The sequence below is a fragment of the Carcharhinus amblyrhynchos genome, chromosome 11 (genome assembly GCF_965287045.1).
Source record: "Carcharhinus amblyrhynchos chromosome 11, sCarAmb.v2.hapA, whole genome shotgun sequence".
NCBI lineage: Eukaryota > Metazoa > Chordata > Chondrichthyes > Carcharhiniformes > Carcharhinidae > Carcharhinus > Carcharhinus amblyrhynchos.
In genome coordinates, this window is record NC_137334.1 from 33734968 (window position 1) to 33755077 (window position 20110).

Here is a 20110-nt window from a genome sequence, read left to right on the forward strand (position 1 = left end):
CCATACTTCCCAATAATTTTAAAATGTACTCAATGACCTGGTCATAAACAATGCTTGAGAATTTTAATGGATGCAGGCATCCAAACATCAGTACAAAGTAGATCACATTGGTTGCAATGGGTGACATTGGTAACAATGTACTTGTTATCCATCCTGAGAAGGAGGCTTCTTGAACTGCTGAAGGCTACTTGATGATGGTTCTCCCACAATAGCTCTAATTAGTGATTCCCAGGACTTTGACCCAGTAACATCAAACATGAACAGCATACATTCAAGTTAGGATGTTGTGAAAGTTGGCAAGTAATTGCAGACCACGTGACTTGACAGAAGTAAACCATCCCCCCTACCGCCTCATCATTCCTCACCTATTTGCAGCCCTTGATATGGCTGATCACACTAGCTACGTCTCTCCACTCTCATCTAATCGAATGAGACTGCTCTCACCTGGTTCCATTCTTATCTAACAATTGTGAGGGTATCACTCACAATGACTTCTCTTTCTGTCCCATGCTGTTACCACTGGTTGCCACGCCACCAAGGATCTATCCTTGGCCCCTTCCTCTTTCATATCTACCTTTATCTTTCAGCAGCCAAAAGCATAGCATTAGTTATGACTACAGCAGACCACAACTTGACCTCCAATTAGTTGAAAATTCCCTCTAAAGACTTCTTTTTTCAACATCCGCAGTATTTTGCTTTTATATATTTTTTCAACCTGTTGAGTAACAAAAGTTTAAACATGGATAGGATAAAATGTTAAATCATTTTTACACATCAAACTAAGCTTCATTGCTATTAATCATACTGATAATGTGGCTGTTCTCAAATATTCCAACCCATATATACCAGAGTGAGAATTAAAGAAAATACTATTCACCTGTATGAGGCCAAGTCTGTGGATTTATCTTGTTAATTCAAAAATCTTTACTTTTTTATTACTGACATCAGCACTTTTCCTGAACTGTTCACCAACAATTAAGATATATGTTATCCTAAATATAAAAAGAGTCAACCAACTCTGCACACTTTACAGTTTAGGATTTTTTGAATGGTGAGGTTTTTGTGGAATGTTAACTCGCTGGAGACTGGATTTCTTCCCCTCTCTTGCGAAAAAAATCCTGCCTCAGGGAGCTGCCGGTTAGTCTGCCTGGCCAAGCACTCTATAGTCCCAGCAGCGCCCCTGGGAGTGGTGGCCATTGCTGGGACTACAGGCTGTCCCAGGATTCTCAGACAAATGTAAGTTTGGGAATCTCACGGTGAGATCGGGGGTGCGGGGGGGTTGGTGGGAGGCGGCTGAAGGCAGCCCTGGTTGGAAGTGTGAGGAGGATGAGTGCCATGTTGGAAAGGTCAAGGGGAGAGATTATGGGGTCCCTTTATTGTGAAAAGGGCTCAGTGATGGAGGTCCTGCTCCTTTGCTCACCTGAGGCCCAGGCAGCTTATCTGCAGGCCTCCCCCCACAACACATGGGTCACTGACCTCTTTCCGCTGACTCTACAATTGTGAGTGGGTGGGGGACAGCCTTAACTGACCAAAAATTGATGACTTAAGGGAATTAATATGGGTAGGGGTTGTCTGATTTCCCTAGGCCTCACCCAATCTCCGTCAAACTTTCACCAGATCAGGATCAGGCAAGTTCAGAGAGGGCCACCTGGAGAATTATGTGGGCCTGCAAACTCACTTTTGGATGTAATTTTCTGAGTATTGATATAGTTTGACTTTCTTATAAAATGGTCAACTAACATAACTGAATTCCTTTGGTCAGGCACTATAGTTTCCATTATCATTATAGCGCTCTGAATATCAGATAAATTGGATGAAAAATGCCATTCAGCTCACCCACCCAGCAAAGCTGATAATCACAACAGCAATTCCCTCATAAATGAATCCTCAAAAAACATCACACTTGAACTGAGCTTTCATCAGTTTGAACCTGTGAACTACTGCCCCATTTGGGTTGAAGTGGCACTCGGGATTTCCCTGTTCTATAACAGTTGCCATCCTACACAGTTCATTGTTGTTCTGTGCACCATCTTGTGCCTTGCAGCTCAAAATTAAGACTGAACTCAAGATGTTAATTTGAGTGTAGCCCATATGGTTTCATCAGCCTTGCTGTCCTGCCTTGTCTGGGCCTGCTAGGTGTTTAAGTATCTAGATCTCACCTAGTTTAATGCCATCCAGAGTTGGTATACTTCTTTTATTCCCAATTTCACAATTATTGACATCTCATCTGTTACCGTTCTTCCCATTTATGGACTTTTAGGATCACTGCATAGAATTTTGGTTCATTTAAAAATGACAAAGATATTAACAACAGATTTCACATAGTTATCAAAGCACACTCAGTCTTGGCTATAACTTATCAACATTTCCCTCTGTAAATAGGGTGCCACTGGCTTTCCTGGACCTGCAGGTCGAGTTGGACCACCAGGAGCAACTGTGAGTAAAGATTCCCCAGGGAATAACTTTTAATTGGTTTTCTTGTGGAAAATGCCAATAATAAACACTGTACATAACCTTCCCAGAATCAAGAACAGAAAATGCTGCAGGCTGCAAGTCTGACAGCATCTGTGGAGAGAAAGGATTGCCAACATTTCGACTCTGGATGACCCTTCGCCTGAGCTGTGTTTTTGTTTCAGATTCCAGCATCCGCAGTATTTTGATTTTATTCTCCTTAGAACAATTCTTGACTTTTATTTATGCTTCATTTTCACACAATCATAAAAACAGCTCTGATGAAAGGTCTGGACTTGAAAGGTTGGCTCTATTCTCCCTCCACACCTGCTGAGATTTTCCAGCATTTTTCTGTTTTTGTCACAGCAACAATGTAATGATTGGTATTAGCTTCAATCACAACTTAATGTTTAAAGGATGTTCCTTGGAGCTGAACTCGGTTCAGCTACACATGAGGCTGTTCGAGAAACAAAATGATCAGGTACCCTTACTGGAGGGAATCAAGTTACTGTGGGCTTTAAGTTATGGATCTAAGGTTAAATCTCGGGTGACAGGCTAGAGTAATGTTAAGACCATCATAATACAAAATTGCTATCTTTTAACTCAGTTAATCTGATGACACGTGACTGATGGAATATGAAGATTTTGGTGACATTTTTCAGTTTATTACCTAGAAGCAAATAACACTGCTGAAGAAAGGATTCTTGCTAAACAGAATGCAGTCAGCAGTGTGCCAGCGTTGGGTATCCCATACATCAATCCCACCACTTTGTGATCTATATCCGTATATATCTAATAAAATTGTAACTTGGAGCACAAATAAGGAGTAATCGATGCAAAATAAGAAGTGAATCTTTCCTCTCTCTTTCCCAGGGTGATCCAGGTCCTATTGGTCCATTAGGTGCTCCTGGAAAAGAAGGTCCTCCAGGTCTTCGGGGTGACACAGGTCCACCTGGAAAGACTGGTGATCCTGGCCCTTCTGGAACACCGGGAAGCCCTGGTGATAAAGGTGAACCTGGAGATGATGGTCCAACTGTAAGTACAATTAGACTTTAGAAAAATCATACACTCAAAATGGATTTGTATAGACTCGATCTCATGACATTATAAACATTGCCATGACATTAATATTTCAGCAGTTAGAAATAAAATCCTTATTTTGTTTGCTTTTTAGCATTGAAGCGGATCCATTCTGCAAATAGGCAGAATGTGCGTAAGATGTATTTCCAACATTGCACACACATACACACACAGCTGAATTTTAACTTTTGGACTAAGTGCACGATTAAAGTGTGAAAAATCTATTTCCTGACTCAAACTCACCCATTTATGGCTTTATATAGACTGGAAGATGGGCTTGCATCCAACACTCTCTGAAGAGGCAGGTTTGATCTCAATTAGACCTCGAGTCAAAAGTTTTCAATTTTAACTCTGCTTCCTGTGGTTCAGGAATCAGGCAGCTTTATCAGGGCAACGACTGAATTCAGGGAGTGATTATTCTACCTCCAGGATCCAAGTGCTTGCCTGATTAGCCTCCATGTTCAGTCACTATTCCCCTCCGCCCCATGACCATTTCCCTCCTCATATCGCAGCAACAACCCTGATCTTCCCACCAGGCCCCTGTCGCACTCTGACATGAGGTTCCGACCCTCCCCACCCCCACCAATCATCTCCATAGGCTCTGCCTCTAATAGACCCCATCCTCTCTGGCCCCACCCCTTTAGCATTGCCCAATGCCCAGTGGGCAGTGAAAAGGTGCCTCTTGAGCATTGCCAGTTTGCCCCTTGGGCAGTGCTAGGGGGCCAGATTGGCACTGCCTAGAGGGCATCCCCCCCTTGCCCTTGATCTCCTGGGGATGGGAGGGGGGAAACTTCCATTTCCTCTGTTCTTTCCAGTGGGGTTGGGCAGCCTGTATTCCCTGGTCGTGGGGAGCTGTTGTAAACCCTTCTGGAGGGAACGACTCCTACCCAACCCATTGTACTTCTACAGCAGCACACCAGACTGGGAGAATCACCCCCAAGGTCTCCAACCCACCTGAAATTTGACTTCTCCAACTGCCTGCGTTGTCTAATTTCCATCTCACAGACGTTTATTTCCTGAGATGGTGGTGAAGGGGTAATATCCCAAGACTAACAATTCAGAGGCCCAGGCTAATGCTCTGAGGGACATGGGTTCAAATTCCACCGCAGCAGCTGATGGAATTCAGATGCAATGACAAAAATCTGGAATCACAAATCTTGTCTCAGTCATGGTGACCATGAAACTATCATTGATTGCTGTAAAATTTGGTGTGGCATGGTGCCATGCTAAATTGCCCTTTAGTGTCAGGGGGATTAGCAGGATAAATATGCAGGATTGCAGGGAGGGGGCCTGGGTGGGATTGTTGTCGGTGCAGGCTCGATTGGCCGAATGGCCTCCTTCAGCACTGTAGGGATTCTATGGTTCCCTCTGCCCTGGCATCACCATAAGGCCTCAGATTTACTACCAGCTGTTTGACTGCACTCTCCACCACCACCACCACCACCACCCCATTCCCTCCCCACTTGGCCACTGCAAAATCCAGTGCCACTCCACCCATCCAATAGAGGACCCACCCCCATTCCGAACCCCCTACTTTTTCTGTCCCGATTGAAGTGTGCATCTTCTCTCCCTTACTAGGTTCACCTCCTGCCTCCCTGCATCCATGATAGATCTATCCCTGCCGGTCCCTGGCGCAAACTTATCTATTGCCATGGACCTCACTGGCCAGCTCCTCATCCGAGGTTCGGGTTGTTAATCGGGGACTAAGTCTAAGCTCAGTGATGTTGTGATGTGTGTCAGAGAATCCCGAATTGTGGGTTCCCCAGACTTTCTGACTAGCTGCTCCTTTGGGAGTGCAATAAATAAAACAAAAAAACCCCTTAATCTCCAGAAAAGTTTCATTTATCAGTTGCTTTTTCTTGTTACCGGCACCATAATAAATATGTGATTAATAAATATTGAACAGACAAGTGAACATGACTGCTGTGAAAATGTTTAGATTCTTTAACTATCTTTAAAGATTCTTTAGCCACCTAAATCCCTGGCATTATAAAATTATCTATTTAGCCACTTAAGATGTAGCAATAGGAAAGAAATAACCACCTATAGTGCTATTTACATGTATTATTTAGGGAGCTCATAAAATACAGATTTTTGCAAACAATGATCATCTCTTGAAGTGCTAGAAATCTAATAAAACAAGAGCTTTTAGTCCAGCTAAAAGTGTTTGAAAAGATAAAATTAAAGGAAGCATAAGCATAGAGAGGTTTGTTGTTCTAAAAGAGGAGGGACAAAGCTTCCCATCTTTCATGAAGAGGAGATTTGATGAGCATTGCCAATGGGTCCTGAGGGAGAATTGTAGAAATATAATGCTCAAAGATATGTAGGTCATATCTTGTCATGTTCATGTCGGTTAGCATAGGATGTCGAGAATAATCACCAAAGGAGACGTGAAAGATTGGTGTAGCTTCAATGAGAATATAAAGAACGGGGACAGAAAGAGAAGGATGCCAGTTCGAGAACAAAATGCCAATTCCAGAACAAGGTACAATTCCAGGATGAGATGCCAAGTCAGAATCACAGAGTTCTCATTCTATAATTTGATAATTTAAAACATCTACTTGGTGGTTACATTCCAACTGAACATATTAGATATGTCAATAAGGATTAGTTCATGCCAGGCTAGATTCGCTTTACGTTATGCGGCACTTCTGAAAGACTTTACTTGCCGTTCATGCCACACTTCCACTGCAGCAAAGTCAGAGAATTTGGCAGCCAGCCAAATCTCTATTCACTGTGGCGGGATGGGAAATCCCACCGGCGTGAATGCTGGTAAGATTCCAGCAAATGGTTCTTTGAGTAAAAAAGATGAAAATGCATTGCAGTAAAGCAATGAACAGTTAGCTTAGATCTGATGACTTAGAATAGCACTGCCTCCTGTATGAGCTCAGCAATTAAATAGACGTAGGATGGATCACTGTGTGAGCTGGGCCAGAGACTTAGAAAATAAATGATTTGCTTTGAAGTAATTTCTTGATGAAAAGAAGCAGAGGTAAACACATGCACGGGTTCATAAAACACCATCGTCAAGATTTAGGGATTAGTTTCAACTGCGGTGTTAAACACAAGGAAATTTTATTTTGGTTGTACTGGCCACTCACATCCATTACCAAAAGTTGTAGTCTACAGTCAACATGGTGACCCTGAATTTCCTTAATCTCTTCACTGTCAAAATTACATCAAAATTTATGTCGATTCTTCCCATGGGAACTCGTGTCCATATTTCCTGCACAGATACCGAAACGTAAAGATCAGTGTGAGACAAGAATCATATTCAGCAGTATCAATCAGAGAGACTAGTGAGTGGGTTGCTGTCTTCAACCACAGTACCTCACTTTCAGGCACTTGCCTCTCCTGCTGTTATTCTGTAGAGCAGGTGTGGGACCCTTTGCATGGTTTGCTTTAGTTGAAAGACTTAATTTTAAGATTTTTCTGCCTATGTAACTAATTATGCTAAGCTTTAAAGCTAACTTGGCCACATTTGAAAACTTACCTGGGAATTCTGGGATGAGCTTAGAAATTGCCTTCATTCTTTGAAAATATAATGTTAGCAGAAATGACTAAATGAAGCTTTTCACAGCTACAGCTGCCAATTGTTTATGAAAGTTAGGGGCCTAGTTTGCACCAGCAATTTCAATAACACAGATAAAAATTTATATATTGCAGTAATAGTTATCTGTTTACTTAGTTTAGCTGAATGCAAGGTTTGAGTTCAAGTCTGTACAGGGCCTGGCTGTGAAATCAGTCCCCAAATTCTCTTGCTCTCTCTTTGCTTTTGTAGTATTACTTATAAGTTTTATTCAATAAAGAAAATTATCTTAAATCAGTCCCCAAATTCTCTCGCTCTCTCTTTGCTTTTGTAGTATTACTTATAAGTTTTATTCAATAAAGAAAATTATCTTAAATCCATACCAAGTGCTGCCCATGTCTATTCTAAAGAATGAATGAACCCCTACAACAGGGATATACTCATTGGCATGACCATTCCAGCTGCTGAACGTTTTGCATGCAGGAGGGAGAGGAGGTCTGAAAACTTTAACATTTTAGTTCCGTATCATGGTGAGTTCAGATAAAATATAAAAAAGAAAATGCCGAAAAAAAATCTCGATCAAACTCCAGAAATCTCACTTGAGCCTAAATTAAGTGATTCTGCACCTCTCAGTCTCTAAATTTGTGTGTGTAAATTTCTACAGCATGATGGTGTGAATGCAAAAAATCTTTGTGAGCTGCTCTTTTGCATGTGAGCAGCAAAAAGATTTAGTAGGAATGAAAGTTCAAGGAAATTTGTACTTAGTCGTGTCTTTATGTAATGGCATTAATCAGCTTTGCATACATTTTCTCAATAAAAAATAACATTTCACCACTCTTAAGCCATAGTTACATTGAACCGTTTGTGCTGATTGGAAGCAGTGAGCTACAGCTGTTTTGGACAGTGTTCCACAGGGTGTTAGCTGCAGCTGGAACAACCATGACAACCCTGCTTTCGTACTATAGCTATTTCTATAATGGTGCCTTAATTGGTATCTCTATGATCTGTCTCTGTTGCAACTTATAGGGCCCAGATGGTCCTCCAGGTCCACAAGGTACAACTGGACAAAGAGGACTTGCAGGCCTGCCAGGCCATCGTGGAGAAAGAGGAATGCCTGGCTTGCCAGGCCCTGCTGTGAGTACTACTTCATTAACCTCTTCATTCCCTTTAATGTTTTAATTGTTGGTACCACACTCCTGAAACTATAAATATATAAAAATAAAACTATAAATAAACTGTATTTTGGTGAGACAACTGCGATAAATTAACGAACTTCAGCTTGCTGCAGTTATTTAACTCAGAGGTCCTCACTTTCAATGCCCCTACATTGAAAATCTCTCGATTATATCAAATAGAAAAATTCAAACTGGTTTACATTTTGGCACTCTTTATGCTGTTGCTTAGCAGGAACAACGATAAACAGATTTCTCAGGCATAACATATTGGCATACGAAGTAATTATGGGAATGTGTCGAGTTAGTGTTAAGCTTACTCCAATTTTGTAACATTGACATTCATATCAAAGCCTTTTTGCTTACCACTTAAATTCAAATAGAAAATGGTGCCTTCTCAGTTTTAGTGCCTGTAAACATAAGTACTGTTAGATGAGAAAAGAACAAGTTTTATCTGAAACAAAAGTGTAAGGTCCATGAGTTCACCTTCTGCCATCCTGGTGGTTGCATGATGCAATGATAATCAGAGCACTCATTCTCTATCAATTAGTTTACAACAGAGCCAGACATGTGGCAAAGAAGCCCCAGTGGTGAGACTATAGATCCAAAGTAACTTGTTCATTCTGAACATTTTGCGCTTACCACTGTAACAATTCTATGATTCTATGTCCTATCTCAAATTTCTAATGCAGTACTGCACTTTCCACAGTTAGTATGGAAGCAATTATAATATTTATCAGGCATAACTTTTAACCACAGGCCCATTTAATTTTTTTTTGACCAAATGTTTGCAAAATTGCAATATTTTAATTACTAATAATTGGCATTGGAACATTGTTTTTGGCAATTTTGCGTTCTCATGTTACCCAAGTCCACTGTAATGTAAATGTTAACCTTTATGTGCACTTGATGAAGTTGATTTTTGCACGCTGGATCTGCCTCATGTCTGTGCTCCTCTAATTCTGGCCTCTTGCACATCTCTGTTTTTACTAACTCCCAACACCAGCTTAAAGCAAGTTGATTGTAGCAAATGCCACAAGCTTTCAGAACACGCTGTTCCTTTGTCAGGTGGGTGGGAGTTCTGATCACAAACAGGGCACAAAGACACAAACTCAATTACATGCATAATGATTGGAATGTGAGTCTTTACAGCTAACCAAGCCTTAAAGGTACAATGTGAGTGGAGAGAACATTAAGCACAGGTTAAAAGGATGTGTATTGTTTCCAGACAGGAAAGTTAGTGAGATTTTGCAAGTCCAGGCAAGTTGTGGGGGTTACAGATAGTGCAACATGAACTCAAGATCCCGGTTGAGGCAGTCCTCATGTGTGCGGAACTTGGCTATCAGTCTCTGCTCAGTGACTCTGCACTGTTGTGTGTTGTGAAGGCTGCCTTGGAGAACGCTTACCTGAAGATCAGAGGCCAAATGCCCGTGACTGCTGAAGTGTTCCCCAACAGGAAGAGAACAGTCTTGCCTGGTGATTGTTCATTCATCCATTGTCGTAGCGTCTGCATTGTCTCCCCAGGGTACCAAGTCTCGGGACATCCTTTCCTGCAGCGTACCAGGTAGACAACTTCGGCTGAGTTGCAAGAGTATGTGCCATGTATCTGGTGGATGGTATTCTCACGTGAGATGATGGCATCTGTGCCGATGATCCGGCACATCTTGCAGAGGTTGCTGTGGCAGGGTTGTGTGGTGTCGTGGTCACTGTTCTCCTGAAGGCTGGGTAGTTTGCTGTGAACAATGGTCTGTTTGAGGTTGTGCGGTTGTTTGAAAGCAAGAAGTGGGGGTGTGGGGATGGCCTTGGCGAGATGTTCGTCTTCATCAATGACATGTTGAAGTCTCCAGAAAACAGACCATTGTCCACAGCAAACTGCCCAGCCTTCAGGAGAATAGTAACCACGACACCACACAACCCTACCACAGCAACCTCTGCAAGATATGCCGGATCATCAACATGAATGCCGTCATCTCACATGAGAACACCATCCACCAGGTACACAATACATACTCTTGCAATTCGGCCAACGTTGTCTACCTGATACGCTGCAGGAAAGGATGTCCCGAAGCATGGTGCATTGGGGAGACCATGCAGACGCTATGACAATGGATGAATGAACACCGCTTGACAATCACCAGGCAAGACTGTTCTCTTCCTGTTGGTGAACACTTCAGCGGTCACGGACATTCGGCCTCTGATCTTCGGGTAAGCATTCTCCAAGGCGGCCTTCACGACACACGACAGCGCAGAGTCACTGAGCAGAGACTGATAGCCAAGTTCCACACACATGAGGGCAGCCTCGACCGGGATCTTGGGTTCATGTCACACTATCTGTAACCCCCAGAACTTGCCTGGACTTGCAAAATCTCACTAACTTTCCTGTCTGGAAACAATACACATCCTTTTAACCTGTGCTTAACGCTCTCTCCACTCACCTTGTCTGTACCTTTAAGACTTGATTAGCTGTGAAGACTCACTTTCCAATCATCACTCATGTAAATTGAGTTTGTGTCTTTGTGCCCTGTTTGTGATCAGAACTCCCACCCACCTGACAAAGGAACAGCGTGTTCTGAAAGCTTGTGGCATTTGCTACAAATAAACCTGTTGGATTTTAAGCTGGTGTTGTGAGACTTCTTTCTGTTTTTACCCCAGTCCAACACCGGCATCTCCACATCTTTAGTAACTCCACCACTGGCAACTGGGCCTTTTGTTTGGGAAGTTCCTATTGTTTTCAAAGCTGACTCCATATTGATAACATGTAGGTTTGAACACACTTTTTCTAATTGTATCAAATGAGAAATGAATCCAAAATAATAGATGTCTGTGGGTGGGCCAAGGTGTGAGTGGGGGAAAGAGGGATGGTTCAGTCGCCTAGATAGCTATCATGTGGCTGAGAGGAACAGTAACATCACAAGGTTCAGCTGCTATGTGGGCTGAGGTACAGTTGGGGCCCATCACCTCACCTTCACATCATCAGACTCAGCAACCATTGGATAATCAGGGATGCACCCTGGACAAGAGGAAGGATTGATATCTAGATTGCAATCATTATATTCAACTGCAATCTAGCAAAGCTTGATGTTGAAAAATAGTAAAAGAGAATTATGTTTGACTATGTTTCATTTATTCACACAGACATAGAAAGAGAGAAAATAGGGCTGTAGACAGTTCTAAGCCTAATTCTGCCCATTTCCCCTTTCCCCTAATAATACCAGGTTACAAGGTGAATCACAAATTACAGCACAACAGGAAACCATTTGGCCCATCATGTCTGCACCAGCTTTCCAAATAAGTTAATTCATCCAGTGCCATTCCTCCATCTTCACCCCATTAGCAGAGATTGATAGATTTTGATTAACAATGCAAAGGATTATGAGGATATTGGGTGTAAAAGGCACTGAAGTGTCAAATCAGCCATGATTTGACATTTCAAATCATGGGCTTGATGGGCTGAGTTGCCTCCTCCTGTTTTTTTGTATTCCTGGATGGCACAGTGGTTAGCACTGCTATCTCCCAGCGCCAGGGACCCAGATTCAATTCCAGCCTTGGGTGACTGTCTGTGTGGAGTTTGCACATTCTCCCCACGTCTGTGTGGGTTTCCTTCGGGTGCTTTGGTTTCCTCCCATACTCCAAAGATGTGCGGGTTAGGTTCATTGGCCTTGCTAAATTGTCCCTTAATGTCAGGGGGTTGGGCCTGACTGGGATTGTTGTCAGCACAGGCTCATTGGGCCAAATGGCCTCCTTCTGCACTATCAGGATTCAATGATTTTATGTTTCTGCCCTTCCTTTTTAAGATAACAGTCTAATTCCCTTTTGAATGCCTCAATTGAACCTGCCTTCACCATACCCTCAGGCGGAGCATTCCAGTCCCCATTCAGTCGCTGTGTGAAAAAGTTGTTCCCCATGTTGCTTTTGCTTCTTTTGCCAGTTCCATTAACTCTGTGTCCTCTCGACTGTTTGGTGTTCTTTTTCATAGCCAACCTAAACCTTGCGGTACAATGATCACTACACCTACCAGAAGTCAACAGACAGCTCAAAGCTGTGTATTTTTTGAGGAGCAGTCAAGTTAGAGAAAAGCTCTTTAAACACTTCCAATTTGCAATCACTCAAAGTAAGCTCATGTTCTCCCACAGCTGTTATGGCGAGAAGATTTCAGATTCCCATTCTAAACCTCTCCTTCTTCCTTTCAGACACTCCTTTAAACCCACCCCTCCGACTAAGCTTTTGGTCATCTGCCCTAATATCGCAATTGGCTCGGTGTCAAAATGGTGTTTGATTGTGCTCCTGCAAAATGTCTTGAGATCCTTTGCATTATTAAAGGCAGTATATGAATACAAGTTGTTGTTGTTTAATATATTCCACAACTTATGTCCAAAACAAAATTACAGATACCCATGCGTTAGCTAACTGTCTATTTTACCTTACATAAAATGACTAGAATGTTATCTTGACTGTCAAAAAAAAAAGATTTGTTGGCGAATGTTGGTAATGTATCTGTGAAACATATATATGGATATCTTATGTTTAGCAGCTGAATCAAGTTCACAACCTAAGCTGGCAACTTTTTTTATTGATTGGAGGAGTGAAAATATACTGGATGGAATTTTACATGTCCTCTTCAATGCATAAGCCCATTGCCAGGAGGTGGGTTCAGGATGGCGCCAACACTGTGCCCAATGGTGCCAGCACATGCCCTACTCACTACCTCTGGTATTTACCAGCAGTGGAGGGTGCATCAAGTGGCCTGTTTGCTAATGGGTCAAATGAGGCCCTAAGTCTTAGAATCATATAATCCCTACAGTGCAGAGGGAGGCCATTCTGCCCATTAAGTCTGCACCAACTCTCGCTGATAGAGTACCTTACCCAGGTCCTTTCCCCCATCCTATTCCCGTAACACCACACATTTACCATGGATAAACCACCCAACCTAATACCTTGGGACACTAAAGGGCAATTTAGCATGGCCAACCCACTTAACCTGCACATCTTTGGACTGTAGGAGGAGACGGGGCACCCGGAGGAAACCCACACAGACACGGGGAGAACATGCAAACTCTATACAGTTACCCAAGGCCAGAATTGAACCCAGGGTCCTTGGCGCTGTGAGGCAGTAGTGCTAATCATTGTTCCACCGTGTCACCTAAGTCATCAATTAGTGGCTATCAGGGGCCACCACCTACTACCAGTCGTATTTTACCTGGCAGGTGCCTGGCCAAGTGGGCAAGATTGGCAGCTTTGTTTACAGCTTGGATGGATAGGGGTGTGCTTCCTGAATGGGAACGCCCACCCCGCCTCTCCCCCACTATGGTTCTACCACCTCATGCCCAGGAGAACCTGGTCCCCCAGCCCCCTTGTAGCCAGGCCTTGTTGAAATCTTAGACTTACCTCTGTATCTGAAAGTGGAGTTGAGATTACAGTCAAATCAGTCATGATCTTATTGAATGGCAGAGCAGGCTCGAGGGGCCAAGTGGCCTACTCCAGCTTCTAATTTGTATGTTGCAGCTTGGGATAGTGATACTTCACCATTCATTATGGCAAACTCTTTGTGCAATACATAAATCTTAACCAAGATAAAATTTGGAATTATAGAATCCAGACAGTGCAGAAGGAGGCCACGCGACCATTGAGTCTGCACTGACTCTCCGAAAGGACATCTTCCTTTGATCCACATCCACATTACCCCACACATTCACCATAGCTAAATCCACCTAACCTACACATCTTTGGAAACTCAGAGGCAATATGCTTTGGCCAATCCACCTAACATGCACATATTGTGGAGGAGTCTCCAGATCTGAGAGTGGAATATAATAACATTCATGGGTCTGGTGGTACAGGGGCTCATTTAAAAGGAGACTCATTTCCTACATCTGGCAAGCCACTTAAACCTCGCAGCTTACATGTAGCCCGCAAGTTAACAAGAGCTCATATCTATGAACTGCCTTTGGATGACAATTGTCCAAAAAAACTCGAAACTGGCCAATATGATTCACTCCTCCATTCTGACAAGCATGCTGTCTGATATATTTATTTGTCCTAATGAGATTTTGACAAAAATGATAAGTAACACATTAATAATCTCAGTTTTAATTACATTTTGTGAGAAAAATATTTTAACACGTTTAAAATTTCAGTCTCTTTGCATTTAGTTTTGTAATTTAGTTTACCCAAAAATGTAATTATTGAAAATTGTAATACTTTGTGTTATCCACTCTGTTGTACTCCAATAAAATTGACAACAATGTGACAGATTTTGTTGGATTTTCAGGGTCAGCCTGGGAAACAAGGCCCGACGGGATCTCCTGGTGAAAGAGGCCCCTCAGGCCCAACAGGTCCTCATGGTGCCCGCGGCCCACCTGGTGAAGCTGGTCAGGATGTAAGTAAATATTCGCACTGCTTGAATCTTAATCTTTAAACACGTTTAAACTTGTAAAGTTCCAACTATTTACCACATCCATTCTTTTGAAAGATAAAAGAAAGAGTTGGATTGACATCTAGCAGCTTTCACCACCCCAGGACATCCCAAAGTGCTTTACATCCAATGAAGTACTTGTGAAGCAAAGTCACTGTTATAATGGAGGAAGCTTAACTGCCAATTAATGCACAGCGAGACCTCATTAACAGCAATATGATAATGACCAGATTATTTTAGTGATGTTGATTGGAATAACTATAGACAGAGTGGGAAGTTCTCCACTGTTCTTGCTATGGGATGTACTATAGAAAGGCCAGATAGGGGACTGTAATTTCACCACATTTCCTGACTTGGCAGACCTGATTCCATGGAAACAACCCATATACATATGATTTTCACTCCATGAAGAAGGGCTGGGGGGACTGATGTTTGAGAAGACAAAATTGAGTCAGACCTGCCCCTGCCAGAGGCAGTTAAATGTGGCCATGGAAGTTGGAGAGTGCCAAGATAAGCTGGTTAGAAGGCCGGTTTCAGTTCTTGGAGCCTTCAGTCCAGTTTTATAAAACTCTGTTAGGGTCTCACTCCTCAGCAACCTGCCCACCATGTCCCCTCATATGCTCAACCCAGTTCCATATTCCCTCATTCTCCTCATGCTAGCTCCATGACCACTTGTACCCCAAAAGCCACCTCCATGTCACCTTATACCCCTTTTCCACCTCCATGCCAACTCATTCCCCCATGTCACCTCCATGCCATCTCATGCTCCCATGTCAACTCATACTCCCAAGCCATCTCCATGACCACTCAACCCCATGCTATCGCCGTGGCCATTCACACCCTAATGCCAACTCCATGCTATTTAATAATATCATGCAAACTCCATGGTCTCACATTCTTACTCATGCAAACTACAAAACAACTCACCCAGTATTAACTATGAACAGACCTCAGGAACCATCTGGAGTTGAAAATATTAAACTTCTAACCACCCAAGAGAATTCTCACTCATAATCTAGCTACATAAAAAACTCTCATTCATGAAATTCATTCAAAGATTTTAAATCCTTCAAAGAGTCAATCTGTTGTAAGAACAAGCAAACTGCTATTCAGTAATCATATCAAAAACATTTAATCCTTCAATAGCCTCTTAAAACTGTCAATCAGAAGGTTAATTCAGCATCCCGATGAGCTACGTTGTTTTGGAGCTTCTGAAACTCAGCCAAGCATTCATACTGAACTCAACTGTAAGAACAACTCTTGAGAAATGTCAACAAGGATCTCTATTAAAACTATAGAAACAGATTATAATGATTTCTCAAAATATACCAGATGGCCTGTCAATCAATGCAATCAAGCAACATGCATTTGTTTTTGTACTTCAGATGAAAACTGTAGCTTGGCCATTTTCATGTTTAAAGGGCGAGGGATTTAAATAACTTTAGATCCTGACACATAACATTCTTTATTTGCACTTCAGGAATGCTTATGTATTCCACATAAATTTGTGACTTCAATACTACTGCTAATGTCCTTCGACTTCTGAAAATGTGGACTGTTTTAACTTGGCATTAATTTCAAATGACCTTGCTGAGTTTGGGTTTCCCACATGTGTGACTCAAGCCCTGTCCCCTTCTTCCCAGCGTGTCAGCAAAAATTGTATCTGCTGGAATTGGGATTGGGATTTCTGCAGCTGACCATTTTTAAAGGCCTCTAGAGTTGATCCATCACTGCAAAAATCTGGCCCAGCGTCTCAGTTTAAAATCTCATCTGATAGCATTCCCTCAGTACTGCACTGGGAATGTCAGCCTGGGTTATAGACTCAAGCCTTAAGAATTGGAATTGAACCCACAGCCTTCTCACCCAGAATCAAGAATGCTACCACTGACCAGCAATTTAGCAACTGGAGGATGTGTTATATATTGTACTTTTGATAATTAGTTGTTCTCTTTTCTTCTTAGGGTGTGCCAGGAACCGATGGCACTCCTGGACGTGATGGTCGTGCAGGGGAGCCGGTAAAACGAATAAATTCCAAATTAAATGATAAACTCTAGCAAGCTTCTGCTGTTATATTTTCACTGTGCACGCAAGGTCACATGGAAGAGTCTGAGACATTTTTTACTGCACATTTTCATATTCTTCTGTTAACCAGCCTTGGATTTTCACAAGCATTTGACACAGTGTCTGCAGGCAATTTTGTTCCACAAGTTTAGGGCTCAGAGGGTTGTGGATAATATAGGGTGGATAGAGACTTGGTTAAAAGCCAAAAAAGAATGGGATTGAACAGTTCATTTTCAGGTTGGCAGAGAGTTATCAATGGAGTGTTGCAATGATCAGAGCTGCAGACTCAGTTATTTACAATCTACATCAATAGAAGATGAGCCTAAGTGTAATGTATCCAAGTTGGTACAGTTGGGAAGGTAAGCTGTGAGGAGAACATTTGATTTGATTTATTATTGTCACATGTACTGGGATACAGTGAGAAGGAATTGAGTTTAGAAGTTGGGAGATAATGCTGCAGCTTTATAAGACCCTGGTCAGACCCCACTTGGGGTACTGTGCTCAGTTCTGGTCGCCTCATTACAGAAAGGATTTGGAAAGCATAGAAAGGGTGCGGAGGAGATTTACAAGGATGTTGCCTGGATTGGGGAGCATGCCTTATGAGGATAGGTTGAGAGAGCTCAGTCTTTTCTCCTTGGAGAGACGAAGGGTGTGGGATGACCTGATAGAGGTGTATAAGATGATGAGAGGTATTGATCGAGTGGATTCTCAGAGGCTTTTTCCCAGGGCTGAAAAGGTTGCCACAAGAGGACACAGGTTTAGGGTGCTGTGGAGTAGGTACAGAGGAGATGTCAGGGGTGAGTTTTTCACTCAGAGGGTGGTGGAGTGGGTGCGTGGAATCGACTGCCGGCAGTGGCGGTGGAAGCGGATTCGATAGGGTCTTTTAAGAGACTTTTGGATAAGCACATGGAACTTCGTAAGATGGAGAGTTACAGTTACGCCTAGTAGGTAGGGACATGTTCGGCGCAACCTGTGGGCCGAAGGGCCTGTTTGTGCTTAGTTTTTCTATGTTTCTATTGTTTCTGGCAAGCGAGACAGACAAAAACATACCCTTCATAGAGTACATAGGGGAGAAGGAAAGAACAGGGTGCAGGAGATAGTGTTATAGTCATAGCTAGGAAGTAAGTTTACTCAACTGGGGCTGAGATTTTAAAAGGACTAGGAGGTCCCAACACAAGGCAGGCGGGATTTGAAGATCAGCGATCCGAAGGTTTCTTCTGGATCCTAATGCTGCTGGGACAATTCTGAATTCTGAATAGGGCCAGTGTAGAGGAGGAGGGAGTGACAAACATGTTTGCTGCCAATTAATGACTTCTTGAGCTAATTAAGGCTCTCGTTAGGAGACCTATCCATTCATATTTGGAAATATCAAATTGTATCCTGGTGAGCTCGTGCGAGCTGATGCACACTTGTCAGGTTTGCCAAGGGCCAATTAAATCTCCGTGCAGGTGATTTTATTTCCAGTCTGGGGGCTGAACTCATGCTGGTATGAGTGGTGCTGCTAATCATTCATGGACACTTTCCACCTCGTTGGATCTCCTGCCTGTATATTAGCTGCTCTATTGCATCAGGCAGGCAATTCCCAGAGGGGTTTGGCATCTCCAATTGGGCACCAGCTCACTCCTGGTTAAGTTGCCCATTTAAAATAATATAGTGTTAGCCATGCAGATCAGGTGTGGGGTCATCTGGATGAACCCACACTGAAAATTTGGCTCGAAGCATTGGCAAAGGGATATAGATACGTTAATTAAGTAGCAAAAAGTAAACCAAATATTATGAGAAGATATGGATTGCAGCACAGACTGCAGCGGTTCATGGAGGCAGCTCACCACCACCTTCTCAAGGGCAATTAGGGATGGCAATAAAGGCTAGCAAAGCCAGTGACTCTCATATCCCATAAATTAAATTTAAAAAGTAATAGAGCATGAAATGGTGTGAAATTATTCATTTTCTTAGGAAGGATAGATATACAGAATATTTTCTAATTGATAAGAAGGTATTAAGAATAATTTGGGTGGCATTATATATAAAACACAGGAAGATATCATGCATGTAAAGCAAGCGAAATGGAAGGCAAGTGATCGGTTAGCCTTTATTGCAAGAGGGTTTGAGTAGAAGAATAAGGACATCCTGCTGCAATTGTACAGGGTTTTGGTACAATCACACTGAGAGCACTGTGAACAGTTTTGGTTTCCATACCTAAGCACAGATATACTTGCCTTAAACAAAGTGCAGTAAATGTTCACTAGATTAATTCCTGGGATGAGAGAGTCATCCTACAAAGCCTGTTTGAACAGAGCAGGCCTGCATTCTGGAGTTTGGAAGAATGAGATTTATTCTGATTGAAACATAAAGGATTGTGAGACAGCCTAACAGGCTAAATGCCGATGGAATATTTACTCTACTTCTCTATCCCAGAGAGCTGTAGAGATATGGAGGTTGGGCAGAAAAATAGAGTTGAGGAAAGGTCAGAGCAGGTTTGAAGGGCAGAATGGCTTACTCCTGTTTCTATTCTCATATCTTCTTATGTTTTTGTGCATAGGGTGATCGTGGCGATCCAGGGCCTGCAGGTGTTCCAGGTGTACAAGGTGGTCCTGGGGCTCCAGGTCCCATTGGTCCAACTGGAGAGGCGGGTGCTAGAGGTGAAACAGTAAGTTTCCTGTTTAAATATTTAGCTGCAGTTTTTTTCCCCCTGACTGCTTTTCCCTGGCAGGAAGGACAGATCACTGTTTTACTCTTTGCTCCAAAGAGAGGAAAATGGCAGCATCTTAAAACTACATTATGGTCACATTGTCACTTTATTAACATTAACAAATGGAAGGGAAAATAGTCTGAATTCTCTATCAAAATATTACTGATAATTTCATGGATAGTGTTGATCAAGAATTGACAATAACTGTAGATCAGAAACCTTGGCTGCAGAATGATTACCACTAAAACCACTGAGCCATTGGCATACACATGAATAAAGATGATGTGGACATCCCTGTTTCTTTGTTGAATGGTTATCCCATTAACCTAACACTAGTACAATCCTCGACTTTACCAACCATTGATCCTCTATGGATAAGTCAGTTTAGAGTCTATTACTTGCATTTTTTTTTGCATAAAATGGAAGTTTCACCTTAATTAATTGCCATCATAATATGTGTTCAGTAAGTCTACACGTTGTTTTGAAGTTGTGACCTCAAGGCCGGAATCTTCCACCCCCTGCGGAGGCAGAAGTTACTTGCTATTGACTGCTGGTGGGAACTCCCTGTCCTGCTGAATTCGGTGGCTGTTGTTTGTGATGGCCCCTGGGGAACCCACCTTGAGGGATTGCTTTCTGTGGGACCCACTGGCGGGAAGGTCTGGTAAATTGCAGCCACAGTTTGGGATACATGTCAAAAAAAAACTGCACAGAGG

The 20110-nt window shown here is 42.5% G+C and overlaps 1 protein-coding gene across 1 annotated transcript in view; it reads left to right on the top strand.

The window, feature by feature from the left end:
• The window catches only part of col5a2b (collagen, type V, alpha 2b), a 272414-nt gene that overhangs the window by 226509 nt on the left and 25795 nt on the right, over positions 1–20110 (top strand). The window contains exons 41-46 of the mRNA XM_080198839.1: positions 2383–2436; positions 3325–3486; positions 8087–8194; positions 14501–14608; positions 16606–16659; positions 19248–19355. Coding sequence (XP_080054965.1) covers positions 2383–2436; positions 3325–3486; positions 8087–8194; positions 14501–14608; positions 16606–16659; positions 19248–19355 — 594 coding nt within the window. The remainder of the gene's footprint in view (positions 1–2382; positions 2437–3324; positions 3487–8086; positions 8195–14500; positions 14609–16605; positions 16660–19247; positions 19356–20110) is intronic.